Source organism: Acipenser ruthenus, chromosome 16 (genome assembly GCF_902713425.1).
Source record: "Acipenser ruthenus chromosome 16, fAciRut3.2 maternal haplotype, whole genome shotgun sequence".
Lineage (NCBI taxonomy): Eukaryota > Metazoa > Chordata > Actinopteri > Acipenseriformes > Acipenseridae > Acipenser > Acipenser ruthenus.
This window is the reverse complement of record NC_081204.1, coordinates 16,410,976-16,423,438: the sequence shown is the minus strand read 5'-3', so window position 1 is coordinate 16,423,438 and position 12,463 is coordinate 16,410,976. Positions and strand designations below refer to the sequence as shown.

The following is a 12,463-nucleotide window of genomic DNA, read 5'->3' as shown; positions in this document are numbered from 1 at the left end:
TTTGGTATTTTCAGTATAAGGCCAAGTGGGGGATTACAGGCTTCATTTAACAAGCAGTGGTTTTCTATTTACAGGTCAATAATTGCTAAAGAAGTATTTCCTTTCATGGCCAGTTTTCATCAGCTGGTAACAAAATATTGAACATGACCAGCAAACAGGTGTATGACACTGTACAGCATGCCTCTGCATTTTCTAGTAACATGATAAAACTTGACACAGCTCTGTTAAATGATCTGACAAAGTGAGAAGCAGAGTTCCATATTGACAGTTTAGTGCAGCTACAAGGATCACGGGCACACAGAGCAGCTGTAAAACTGACACACAGCAATCCACACCGAAAATGAATTGATCGGATTGCTTCTGTAAAGGAAACATGCATCATCACTGGGGGAAGTATTAGCAGAACACCCTTCATTAACTTAAGAAACACACAATCAACCGCAGAGGTAACAAATCAAAGACAGACATGTTTGTATACCAGGCTTTAGAGTTTTACTTCAAAGTTTAATGACAACCGTCCACATACGGTGGCAATGGTGTTTTATATCCCAGTTTCAGAACCTGAACCTGCAGACTTCTAAAGTTATACCAGCCCAGAACGGTCCCAGTCAGTACATGACACACAGGCTGTCCTGTTAGCAGCTGGGCTTATCCATTCCCTCTTATTAAGTTGTGTTGGAAATGCTCCTTCATTCAAGTTAAATATTCATTTGAAGCGACATGCAATATGAAAGGAAATGTAATTTTAAAAAAAACGGAAATACTAAGGTGTATTTACAGAAAAGTTTGATTACTACAGCATACTTTGACCTTAATAAATGAAAGAGGTCATAAAAGCACAGAGGTAAATAGTCACATCAGGCCACTGAAATGTAGTTTACTGTGACAAGCACTTCTAGCAGCAATAGACTTATAAATACGGCAGTCTACCTTGCTGTCAGTGTAGACATTTTTTAAATGAATGAACAAAACTAGATCCCAAGGAGTGGAAAAACTTCGTCAAAATGCAAATGTTTGTTTTGCTTTTCCTATGTGGACATTATAGAAATACTAGCAGGTGTTTTACAGTGTGTCAGAGAGAAAGAGAGAAGGGGTTCTGTAAACGTTCTTCCAAATATGAATTAAAAAGAAATGTGCCTGCAATCCAATACTGTGTTGTATGTGATGTCAGCACATTCATGAGCTTATAAATGAGGAGTGACTATGGCAGCTGGCATGCTCAATGGGTTACAGTCATTGGGCTGGTCAATCAGTTATAAAGAATGATTCTATGGGAACTCCCTATTAAGAAAGGAGTGAAACACTTCTGTACAGTAGAATGTGTCATTTATTTCAGACCTCGTTGATGCACTGGTTTCCTTTGCATGGTATCTTTGAGGCAGTCATTTATAAATTCTGCTATATGAACGAATATGAACATGGGTCATTTTTGCCACTAAATACATATCAGTAATTGTTGGAATATTTAAATATTTGTCCCAGCGCTTTAAGATACTAAATCTCCTTTGCAGTTTACTGTATGATCGAATGTGTTGGTGTGTCCGGGATGTTTAGGCTACACTGCCTTCAGGAGGAGTGCTTGATCTGCTTCCCCTGACTAATTGGCTGTTAATTGCTCTGAACTCTCCACTGAACCCAGAATAACACAATGTTCTACTCATTTCAAAAAGCCTTTGCAATAAATCACTGGTGTGAACACAAAACAATTCAAATCTGTGCAGAAAATAATTTACCAAAAAAAAAAATGCAAGGAACGAGATCCCTTTGTTTGCGTGATGAATCATCAAGTCAATGCCAGAGTTCTCCTAAATGTTCCCGAGAAGAGCGTTTCCCAGTAGAATACCATATATAGTCATGATGGATAAACTCGGCTCTCCTCAGGAGATTTTCCACAGCCTGCGAGATATCTGGCTGCTCTATAATCCCAGCATGACTCGAGGAGACATTTTTATTATGACCTGTAGCTAGGTCATAATAAAATAGTAAATAAAACATGCAGGTTTGAATAAAATAATATATGGAAGTGTGGTCTGCATGGAACCTACAGGAGCAGAGTCGGAGTACTGTGCACATTGGATTGAGTAAAGCTAGATTCTGGGCTGAGTATCGTTCCGTTAAACTAATAATGGAAATGTAGGTTGGCATTACCTTTTAATAGAGAACCCTTCGTCAGAGATTCATTCAGCTCTTGTTCATCCATTTGACCGTCTGCAACAGAAATGAAAAGCTTAGAGAGAGCTGGGACAGGAGGGACACAAGATCCACACTTTCAACATTAATGTTGAGTTTTACTTCTCAGTTACAGTTTGGTTGAGATGAACATTAGGCAAAATATTTTAAATATTTCCAACAAATGCTTCATAAAATCGGAACTGAATTAGAATCAGTCACATTATCCTGCTGACATCTATAATTGTTAGATCATAGCAAAACTATTTGTTACTGTACAATTCAAATGGTGCACAAAAAGTAGCAGAAAAAGATTAAAGAATTGATGATAAACTACAATGCAATTCAAACAATGTCTTAGTTTAATAACAGGTGAAATTCTGCACTGTACCTGTAGTGTCGTCGCTGCTTTTATCCTTGCTGGGACTGAGTGTGTCTGACATGTCCGATTCCTTTGCATCTACTTGGTTTTCTAAGGAGAGATAGAAGACACCACTCTGAAGGGGTGGCCAGCTCTGTAACCTGATCTGGGTTGCCAGGCTATTATATTTCACTTTCACAGTTTTACCGTTATCAAAGAGAGTGCTATCCACGCACATAGGAGTCTTTTAAAACAGACTTCTCTTCCCAACTTAGTTTTTTCCCCTCCTGTTGTAATGAATGGTTTCTCCCTACTTGTTACAGATTCTGTGCTTCTATTCACCACACATGGTCACATATCCGATCTTCACTTCCAATGGGGAATTCAGCTGCCTGCTAAAATAGTTCAGGGAGCTCAGCTGTTTCCCTGCCAGTTGGACGCTGATGTAAGAACTAGTTGTTCACAAAGCTAACCCACAACAGTGCCCCACAAGAGCTATGCTTCGAGAAAAGTGGAGACCCTCTTTATTCCATACAGGGATATCAGCGCCAGGAAATGGAACTAAAAAAATAGTAGCTGAAATTAAATTGCAGAGGACCATTCAACTTCATTGTTGAAGTCTTTTTATAAAGTGTTTTGTTCTATTAGCCATATACCACTGTACTAGTATTCTACATATACATACAATGACTAGAGCATTTCTCTCTGGTTTTACCCTGGCCCCTTGGCTTAAATATATTTTGTATCCCTGAGTAGAGAAGCATCCCAACTTAGGACTGCAGACATTCAACATGGTACCAGATCCTGGATGAAAACAATTTTGGGAGGATAAAAAAACAAAACTAAACAAAAAAAACAAAAACACACACATATACCACTGAGCTGTTCTACATCTAGTGTTATCACTGCACGTCTGATATGGATTTTTTATTTAAAACTTGTGCGTTTTCAGATGGGGAAAATGATCTGTTCAAGAAAGAGCTGAGGGTTGGAGTGGGGCAAAAAGAGCAACAAACGTGCTGCATGCCTACAAAATGAATAACATTCAGGATCCTGATGCCACTCAGCTGTATTAACATTTGTAACATTTTGATTCCAACTAATAAAAGGGGAATTGAAAATTGCACAAATAAAAAGTGGCGTTTGAACAAAGCCCAGCAGAGTTGGATCATCATGAAGTATAAACTGACTGCAAACTGCCATCAAGAGATCTGATTGCAGCTTGGGATTTCACTGTCACCTATTAGGTTTGATGATGGCAGAAGCACAAATCATAGCATGCTGAAAGATAGAAACAGATGATGAAAGTTTTATAACCATACGTTTGGCTTTGTAAGTGTTAAAGAACTGTCCTTGTACAGCATCTTGGAAAACTGCATTAGAAAATCTTTTTTTGGTGTCACCCAGTTCTTGTAACTCAGGTGACAGAGGGCTTGAGAAGTGTACTAAAATAACTGCCCCAGTTAGAAACGCAAGCCCTTGTGTGAGTGAGAACCCAAGGGAATCTCCAGCACAGACATATTGCAATACCACATGCAATAGAATACTTTACCGGAGAAACGCACAGGACACGTTTAATTTACAGATCAACTACAGAAGACAGGTGCTTTACCTGCATGTAGTGGTTACCATTTACTAATATTCAGTACATGCACTTGGGATGCAATTCAGTGGCAGCGAGGAACCTTATACATTAATAATATTCAAGTTATTTTCCTGATCATATAAAGTTGTAAAACCTAATTTGCTGGATAAGATTAAATGCATTTGTGCACTTAAAATGACTACTGTACACCTTTTCTAGAGTTTTTATTTATTTTTTCCCCCACTATACCCTAGCTTGTAGGACACCCAGAGATCCGAACCAGATTTTTTGGCTCTGGTTCTGAAAGTTCTGAACAGCTGATTGAATGAAATGAAATACTGGTAATACCAGTTCATTTTTTTCTAGCCAAAAGCTATTGTATTGTGTTCATAGGTCTTCATTTTCTCGAATTAACAGTGTACCAAGTTATCTGTCTGTATCATAAATGCACTTACTTTCTGTCTATACAAACAATGCCTATGTTGCAGTCTTAAAAGAAAATAACAGCAGTCCTCTGATTTTTTCTTTTCTCCGTTGCAACTCTTTTTTGCCTCAGTTCGAGTTCACAATTTTTTTTTTGTTTTTAAACAATTCAAAACGGTGACATTTCCCAACAATCTCGGTGGGTTAGCATCCTACATTCAACTCAATAACTAAATGTGATGTTTGTCTGAAATAAACTAGCAGCTAACTATGCAGCTAATCGAGATCATGGCTCCATCAAATATGCCACTTTTTCTTTCTCCGTTCTGTTCCACTTTTCAACTTTGTGATGCTTTTAACTTAATAAAAATAAAAACAAATGTCCAGGGCTCAACACATCTGCCATATATTTGAAATGTAATACCAACAAAAACTTTGTGACAAACATCTCTTCAAAGCATTATATATTTACCATAATCTACACATTTCTTATTGCACAGCTACTCGGTTTTAAACAGATGATATGCAGAAAACGATCCTCTCCAATTAACATGTGAACGCTCTATTATTAAGCACCAAGGGGAACATTGTTGTCATCGGTATGCACGTTCCACAGTAAGACATACCACAAATGTAACATGTACACACGTGCAACTTTTCTACATACTTCTTTTGGATATAACAATGAATATGAAACACTAGCAATTAAATCATGAATTGTTAAAAACCTCTGATTATTAACAAAGCGCTTCACTTGCCACACATACCTGTACAGCTTGTTTTCTGTGTACATAACTTAATAAGTTAAAAGTACCTGTTTATTTTGAGTGAATACAAGACTGAACACGTTACGTGGACCCAGCATGTAGCCGCCGCAAGGTGGAAGCCTGAACGCAAGGCAAATATAGTGCGATTTGAATTTTGATTCTGGCTGCTCTGAAAAAGCAAGCTAAATGTAATGTTGAATTTCATTAGCTGGCTGTGATGTAATGTTTTGTCGTTGACCACTGAGGTGTAAGGCCATGGGAAGAGCGCTTTTTTCAAATTACTGTATTTTTGAAAACAATGGAGAGAGACAGAGAGAACAGGCTGAAAGGGAATGAAAAAAAAAAAAAACGTTCTTAACCGATAAACAAAACCTTGAATATATTTTTGTTCCAAAACATAATAAATTAGTTGTTCCGTTTTTTGTTTGTTCCATGAAAAATGTACATATTTTTTTGTTTTCCATTTCGAATCCTTAACTTAAAAAATCATTTTTAATGCCCAATTGAGCAGTGACCCCTGCTCCAATTGCCTTGTATATTAACATTAACATACAAAGCACATTCTCTCTGTTGTTTCTGTATTCAAACACTCCTAAATATTACCAGTTTGCTGGTCCATGCAGATTTCCCCCTTAAACGCATCTTAATTGTGTTTCACTTCACAGCAGACATTAAAAGAAGTTCACTTCACCACAAACCTTTCAAAAGCTTGGTTTCTTCCATAACTTTCATCCGATGCCCATCGTCTATAAGCTTGGCTGGTGAAAGAAAAGAACACCGATGTTGTACGGGACAAGCATTTCTATGTACATGCCTCTCTAAAGTTAACTATATACATCAGCTTTCTCACTGGGGTTCAGCTGCTCCAACAGCTACACGCTGTAACAAAACCCACCACCTTGCTAACTTGCTTGCCTGTTAACTGCAGAAGTTCAGAGATTAAGTGAAAGCTTGCTTCAAGGCTAGTTTTCAATAAAAGCCACTTTTTACAGTTCTAATTTGTTTCTATTGACTGCAGTGTTAAGCCTGCCCCAGCATTCAGTATTAAAGCCATCACCTGCAGTATCCAAACAAAGCCCTGTTAAATTACCCTTCTAATAGACTTGCATGGTGTAAATGAGCAAACCCTCAGAAAACATACATGCAACATGATGGAACTTCATTGAGTTAAAAAAAAAAAACACTATTGGAAAATAAAACCGTAAATTAGAACAGTTTGCACTGAAGAAAAACAAAATAAATAACATTTAGTAAAATTCTTTGTTAAATGTTTCAACCATGTACCTTAAGTAAGAAGATACCCTTTATTACATTTTAATAGCAAGGTTTAGCTGTATGTTCACTCCATACTGTACAGCAAATCCACCCTGATTCTAGATTGTCTAGCAGTGTTCTTCACTTTGATACACTAGATGTATTATGTTGATGGCTGTATGATGGAAACACAGAAACAGTTACTGCTTCTTAAATTCTATGCCCCTAAGGTCAGAACAATGAATTAATTTCCTTTAAAACCACTAGATAATCCAGGAATACAAATGGCTATTTCAAATCAGCTGGAAAATAGATGACAAACTGTTCAGCAATTTCGTGCTGTGAATCAAATTACCTTTGAGTCTTTCAGGACTACTTAAGAAATTTTCTTCTGCAGTTTGATTGTTTTCTAGATGAGCATCAATAACACCTAAAAAAGAAAAACAATAAAACATAAAAAAACAGGTAATATTGCATTTATAAGAACATAAGAAAATTAACAAACGAGAGGAGGCCATTCAGCCCATTTTGCTTGTTTGGTTGTTAGTAGCTTATTGATCCCAGAATCTCATCATGCAGCTTCTTGAAGGATCTCCATTTGTGACCCCTGGTCCTTGTTTCTTTTTTCAGGTCGAAAAAGTCCCCTAGATTGACATTGTCTATACCTTTCAGGATTGAATGCTTGAATCAGATCACTGTGTAGTCTTCTTTGTTCAGAATTCAATAGATTCAATTCTTTTAGCCTGTCTGCATACGACATACCTTTTAAACCCAGGATAATTCTGGTTGCTCTTCTTTGCAGTCTTTCTAGAGCAGCAATATCCTTTTTGTAACGAGGTGACCAGAACTGAACACAATATTCTAGGTGAGGTCTTACTAATGCATTGTAAAGTTTTAACACTACTTCCCTTGATTTAAATTCAACACTTCTCACAATATATCCGAGCATCTTGTTGGCCTTTTTTTATAGCTTCCCCCCATTGTCTAGATGAGTCAGCATAAACTCCTAGGTCTTGTTCATAGATTCCTTCTTCAATTTCAGTATCTCCCATATTATATTTATAATGCACATTTTTTTTGCCAGTGTGCAGTACTTTACACTTTTTCTAATAAATTTCATTTGCCATGTGTCTGCCCAGTTCTGAATGCTGTCTAGATCATTTGAATGACCTTTGCTGCTGCAACAGTGTTTGCCACTCCTCCTATTTTTGTGTCGTCTGCAAATTTAACAAGTTTGCTTACTATACAGAATCTAAATCATTAATGTAGATAAGGAATAGCAGAGGACCTAATATTGATCCCTGTGGTACACCACTGGTTACCTCGCTCCATTTTGAAGTTTCTAATACACATCTTAATAGTTCTAATCAAGGCTTTAAAATACATTGCATTACCTCTTGGCATTAGCAACCTTATCACTGGCACCCCTTTGTTGTGTTGAAATGATTTGCTTTTTTCTACTCATTCGGGATACACAGATGTTTCAACACAAAGCTATATGTGAAATGCTTTTGCATTCCTGTGGTCCAGTTCAGACTCAGTCCAATGAGCTAGCTACAGTCAGACCATGTCACCCACAGCACAGCTAGTAAGAACAGGACAGTATTTAACAAGAAATGTTACATCTCAAATATTTCCATATCCAATATCCAAAAAAAAAAAACCCTAGTGAAAAGCCTAAAGCATTAAGATGGGAGAATACTGAGTTACCACTCAAGCCTACTTTGTGTTGCAATTCAGGCAAAGTATTGTACCAGTGTTTTGTAACAACCATTGCATGAGCATTTATGGTTTTCAATGACTGAGGAAATATTACAGGTTAATTACTTTGTACAGTTAGGACCTTGCATTTCAGACTGTTTTAAAATACTACCCAATAGCTTATTAAATGCAAACATTAAAATTACACCCTATAATATGCAAATGAATAAACTTGGCAATCAACTACAGAGTTTAAAACTAGCACAGATCTTGAGAATTTAGTCAGTTTCAAAAACACAAGTTGTTAAGGAACCAAAAGAAACAGGCACCCTCTTGCTTCAGTTCTTTTGTATTGACATGTTAACCCTTTTGTCTGCCAGCACAACCAGGACTAAACTAAAAATCACTGAGATAATTACACTGAAAAGGTCCTTGGAAGATGCAAACCCTATACATGCAACAGCACAATACAAGAACACGACCGCTGCTTGCTGAAACGGTTTCAAGTGTCTAGTTCTTTTTTATTTCTTATGAAGTAGGTAGTATCCTACATTTATTTAAAAGACAATACTGCACACAAAATAAAAATGGGATATAGCCAACAGCGTCACTAATAATGATGCTTTAATATCTATACAGTAGATGCATTACAAGATAAAACTACACAGAGGCATAACCTCCTATAACGGTCTCCATCTAAATTTAGAGGACAAGCTGTAAAGGATCTCGAGAATTGGTCTTGACAGACATGGCCAGTAGCTTCAGAGCATATTCACTTACCTTCCAAACTGGAGATCTTGTTGTTATGTGTGGAATCTACTGGGCCTTTCAGCTGCTTTACCGCTGTTGAAGGGGGGCAGAAAAGCAAATGCTTAAGACGTGAAACACAATTAATAAAATAAAAGCACAATTCACGATGTGTGTATATGGCTGCATGGAATATTTATGGAATAGCACAATGTTGTAATGAGATTAGTTCATTTACATTATACAATATTTATTTGAATACTGAAATACTACAGGAAATGTAGAGTTTTCTTCACAGGCAGGACACATCTGTCTCAAAACGGAATATCCTATTTGAATCCTATTTCTATTATAAGAGATAATTGCAAACTGACAAACTAAAAAACAGTGACATGTAGGTAAAAGTAAAGAACCAAAAAAGCTTAGTAAAAATGCAAAAGAATTCACTTACATTTTTTCTCAAAATAAACAAACATACAAACCCTAAAGCAAACACAAGCCATTTTAGTGGTTTGGAATAGAAAAACCAGGTATGTTTGTAACCACACACACACACACACACACACATTACAACACAGGACAAGGCAATGAAAGAGAAGTTCACCACAACCTACTCCCACACCTCCTAACAAACACCCATGCATAGTTTAAATCAAACCCATACAAACAGGCCCAAATATCTTGCATTCAATAGCTCAGCCTCACAATACCCATTAGTTGCTTGGGGGAACACTGCAAATAAGTAGCGGACACCTGTCATTTTAACATTACATGTAGCTAAATATTTCATCCCTTCATTATACTGTCAGGAAGGTTTTCCATACAGAGTATACTAAGGGGGGGGGCTTGAACAATGGATTTTCTGTTTGTTGGCAGTTCTGACTGTATGACAAATGGATCTGAATAATTAAATGACCTTGGATTGCACTAATTATACAGTGTTCTCCACAGACTGCTTTATGATGACAGGCAGAGAACAGAACGATTTTGGTCAACATGATAAAGATTTAGTCGAACTAGTTTATGATTTCCCAGCAGTCTCACGACACTTTCTAATGCTGAACGAAAATACATCACAATGCAGTAGACCTACTGATTCACAAGCATGCCTGTGCATCCAATAATATTTTTACTAAAGCAGTGCCAATTGTATTACTATTCATATGCATCATTTTTATATTTAAAAAATCTACTACATTTGCATTTTAATAATGTTAAAAAGGTTTCTAGGGCTTCCGAGTGGCACATCCAGTAAAGGAGTGCAGGATGTGCCCTATAGTCTGGACGTTGCGAGCTACTACAGTTTAGTAGCTTACCAGGTTACCTATCACTGTAATGGATCAAAACATTAGCTTAACTCAAATACCAGGATTCCCTAAAAGCTATAAGAAACTGATCTGCAACATAACTTTTCAGTGTGTGTGCGCATGCATATATATATATATATATATATATATATATATATATATATATACACACACATATACACATATACAGTACTGTGCAAAAGTTTTAGGCAGGTGTGAAAAAATGCTGTAAAGTAAGAATGCTTTCAAAAATAGACATGTTAATAGATTATATTTATCAATTAACTAAATGCAAAGTGAGTGAACAGAAGAAGAATCTACATCAAATCAATATTTGGTGTGACCACCCTTTGCCTTCAAAACAGCATCAATTCTTCTAGGTACACTTGCACAAAGTCAGGGATTTTGTAGGCATATAGTCAGGTGTATGATTAAACAATTATACCAAACAGGTGCTAATGATCATCAATTCAATATGTAGGTTGAAACACAATCATTAACTGAAACAGAAACAGCTGTGTAGGAGGAATAAAACTAGGTGAGGAACAGCCAAACTCAGCTAACAAGGTGAGGTTGCTGAAGACAGTTTACTGTCAAAAGTCATACACCATGGCAAGACTGAGCACAGCAACAAGACACAAGGTAGTTATACTGCATCAGCAAGGTCTCTCCCAGGCAGAAATTTCAAGGCAGACAGGGGTTTCCAGATGTGCTGTCCAAGCTCTTTTGAAGAAGCACAAAGAAACGGGCAACGTTGAGGACCGTAGACGCAGTGGTCGGCCAAGGAAACTTACTGCAGCAGATGAAAGACACATCATGCTTACTTCCCTTCGCAATCGGAAGATGTCCAGCAGTGCCATCAGCTCAGAATTGGCAGAAAACAGTGGGACCCTGGTACACCCATCTACTGTCCGGAGAAGTCTGGTCAGAAGTGGCCTTCATGGAAGACTTGCGGCCAAAAAGCCATACCTCCGAAGTGGAAACAAGGCCAAGCGACTCAACTATGCACGAAAACACAGGAACTGGGGTGCAGAAAAATGGCAGCAGGTGCTCTGGACTGATGAGTCAAAATTTGAAGTATTTGGCTGTAGCAGAAGGCAGTTTGTTCACCGAAGGGCTGAAGAGCGGTACACAAATGAGTGTCTGCAGGCAACAGTGAAGCATGGTGGAGGTTCCTTGCAAGTTTGGGGCTGCATTTCTGCAAATGGAGTTGGGGATTTGGTCAGAATTAATGGTCTCCTCAATGCTGAGAAGTACAGGCAGATACTTATCCATCATGCAATACCATCAGGGAGGCATCTGATTGGCCCCAAATTTATTCTGCAGCATGACAACGACCCCAAACATACAGCGAAAGTCATTAAGAACTATCTTCAGGCGTAAAGAAGAACAAGGAGTCCTGGAAGTGATGGTATGGCCCCCACAGAGCCCTGATCTCAACATCATCGAGTCTGTCTGGGATTACATGAAGAGAGAGAAGCAACTGAGGCTGCCTAAATCCACAGAAGAACTGTGGTTAGTTCTCCAAGATGTTTGGGCCAACCTACCTGCCGAGTTCCATCAGAAACTGTGTGCAAGTGTCCCTAGAAGAATTGATGCTGTTTTGAAGGCAAAGGGTGGTCACACCAAATATTGATTTGATGTAGATTTTTCTTCTGTTCACTCACTTTGCATTTAGTTAATTGATAAATATAAACTATTAACATGTCTATTTTTGAAAGCATTCTTACTTTACAGCATTTTTTCACACCTGCCTAAAACTTTTGCACAGTACTGTATATATATATATATATATATATATATATATATATATATATATATATATATATATATATATATATAAAAATACATAAATATTAGTTCTGGGACAAATATCCAAATATTCAAACCAATATTTTTTTAGATGTATTCGGATACAAAAATCAGATGTTCGTATTCACTACAAATTACAAAAATACCTTGCACTTATTTACCACCTCTCCATAAGTTGCGCAAATGAAAAAGAGCTCCATGTGATATATAAAAAAAACACAGAATCAAAACAGCAGCTCTTGAGCCTCTATTTAAAAGTTTTAGACAGCAAAAAGTAAGCAAATCAGATTATGCAGACTGAGCATAGCAAGTTCCAGTGATGGAAGAAGACAACATC

General features: G+C 37.4%; 1 protein-coding gene across 14 annotated transcripts in view; it reads right to left on the bottom strand.

Annotated features, from left to right (window-relative positions):
• The window catches only part of LOC117412360 (sarcolemmal membrane-associated protein), an 87,603-nt gene that overhangs the window by 21,526 nt on the left and 53,614 nt on the right, over positions 1 to 12,463 (bottom strand). For 10 of the 14 annotated variants that reach the window (XM_034906235.2, XM_034906237.2, XM_034906234.2 and 7 more), the window contains 5 exons: positions 9,041 to 9,103; positions 6,915 to 6,989; positions 6,004 to 6,063; positions 2,561 to 2,641; positions 2,149 to 2,208 (listed from right to left, as the gene is read on the bottom strand). In XM_034906235.2, the coding sequence (XP_034762126.2) occupies positions 2,149 to 2,208; positions 2,561 to 2,641; positions 6,004 to 6,063; positions 6,915 to 6,989; positions 9,041 to 9,103 (339 nt within the window). The remainder of the gene's footprint in view (positions 1 to 2,148; positions 2,209 to 2,560; positions 2,642 to 6,003; positions 6,064 to 6,914; positions 6,990 to 9,040; positions 9,104 to 12,463) is intronic. The other 4 variants (XM_058988926.1, XM_058988924.1, XM_058988927.1 and 1 more) reach the window with 1 other exon arrangement.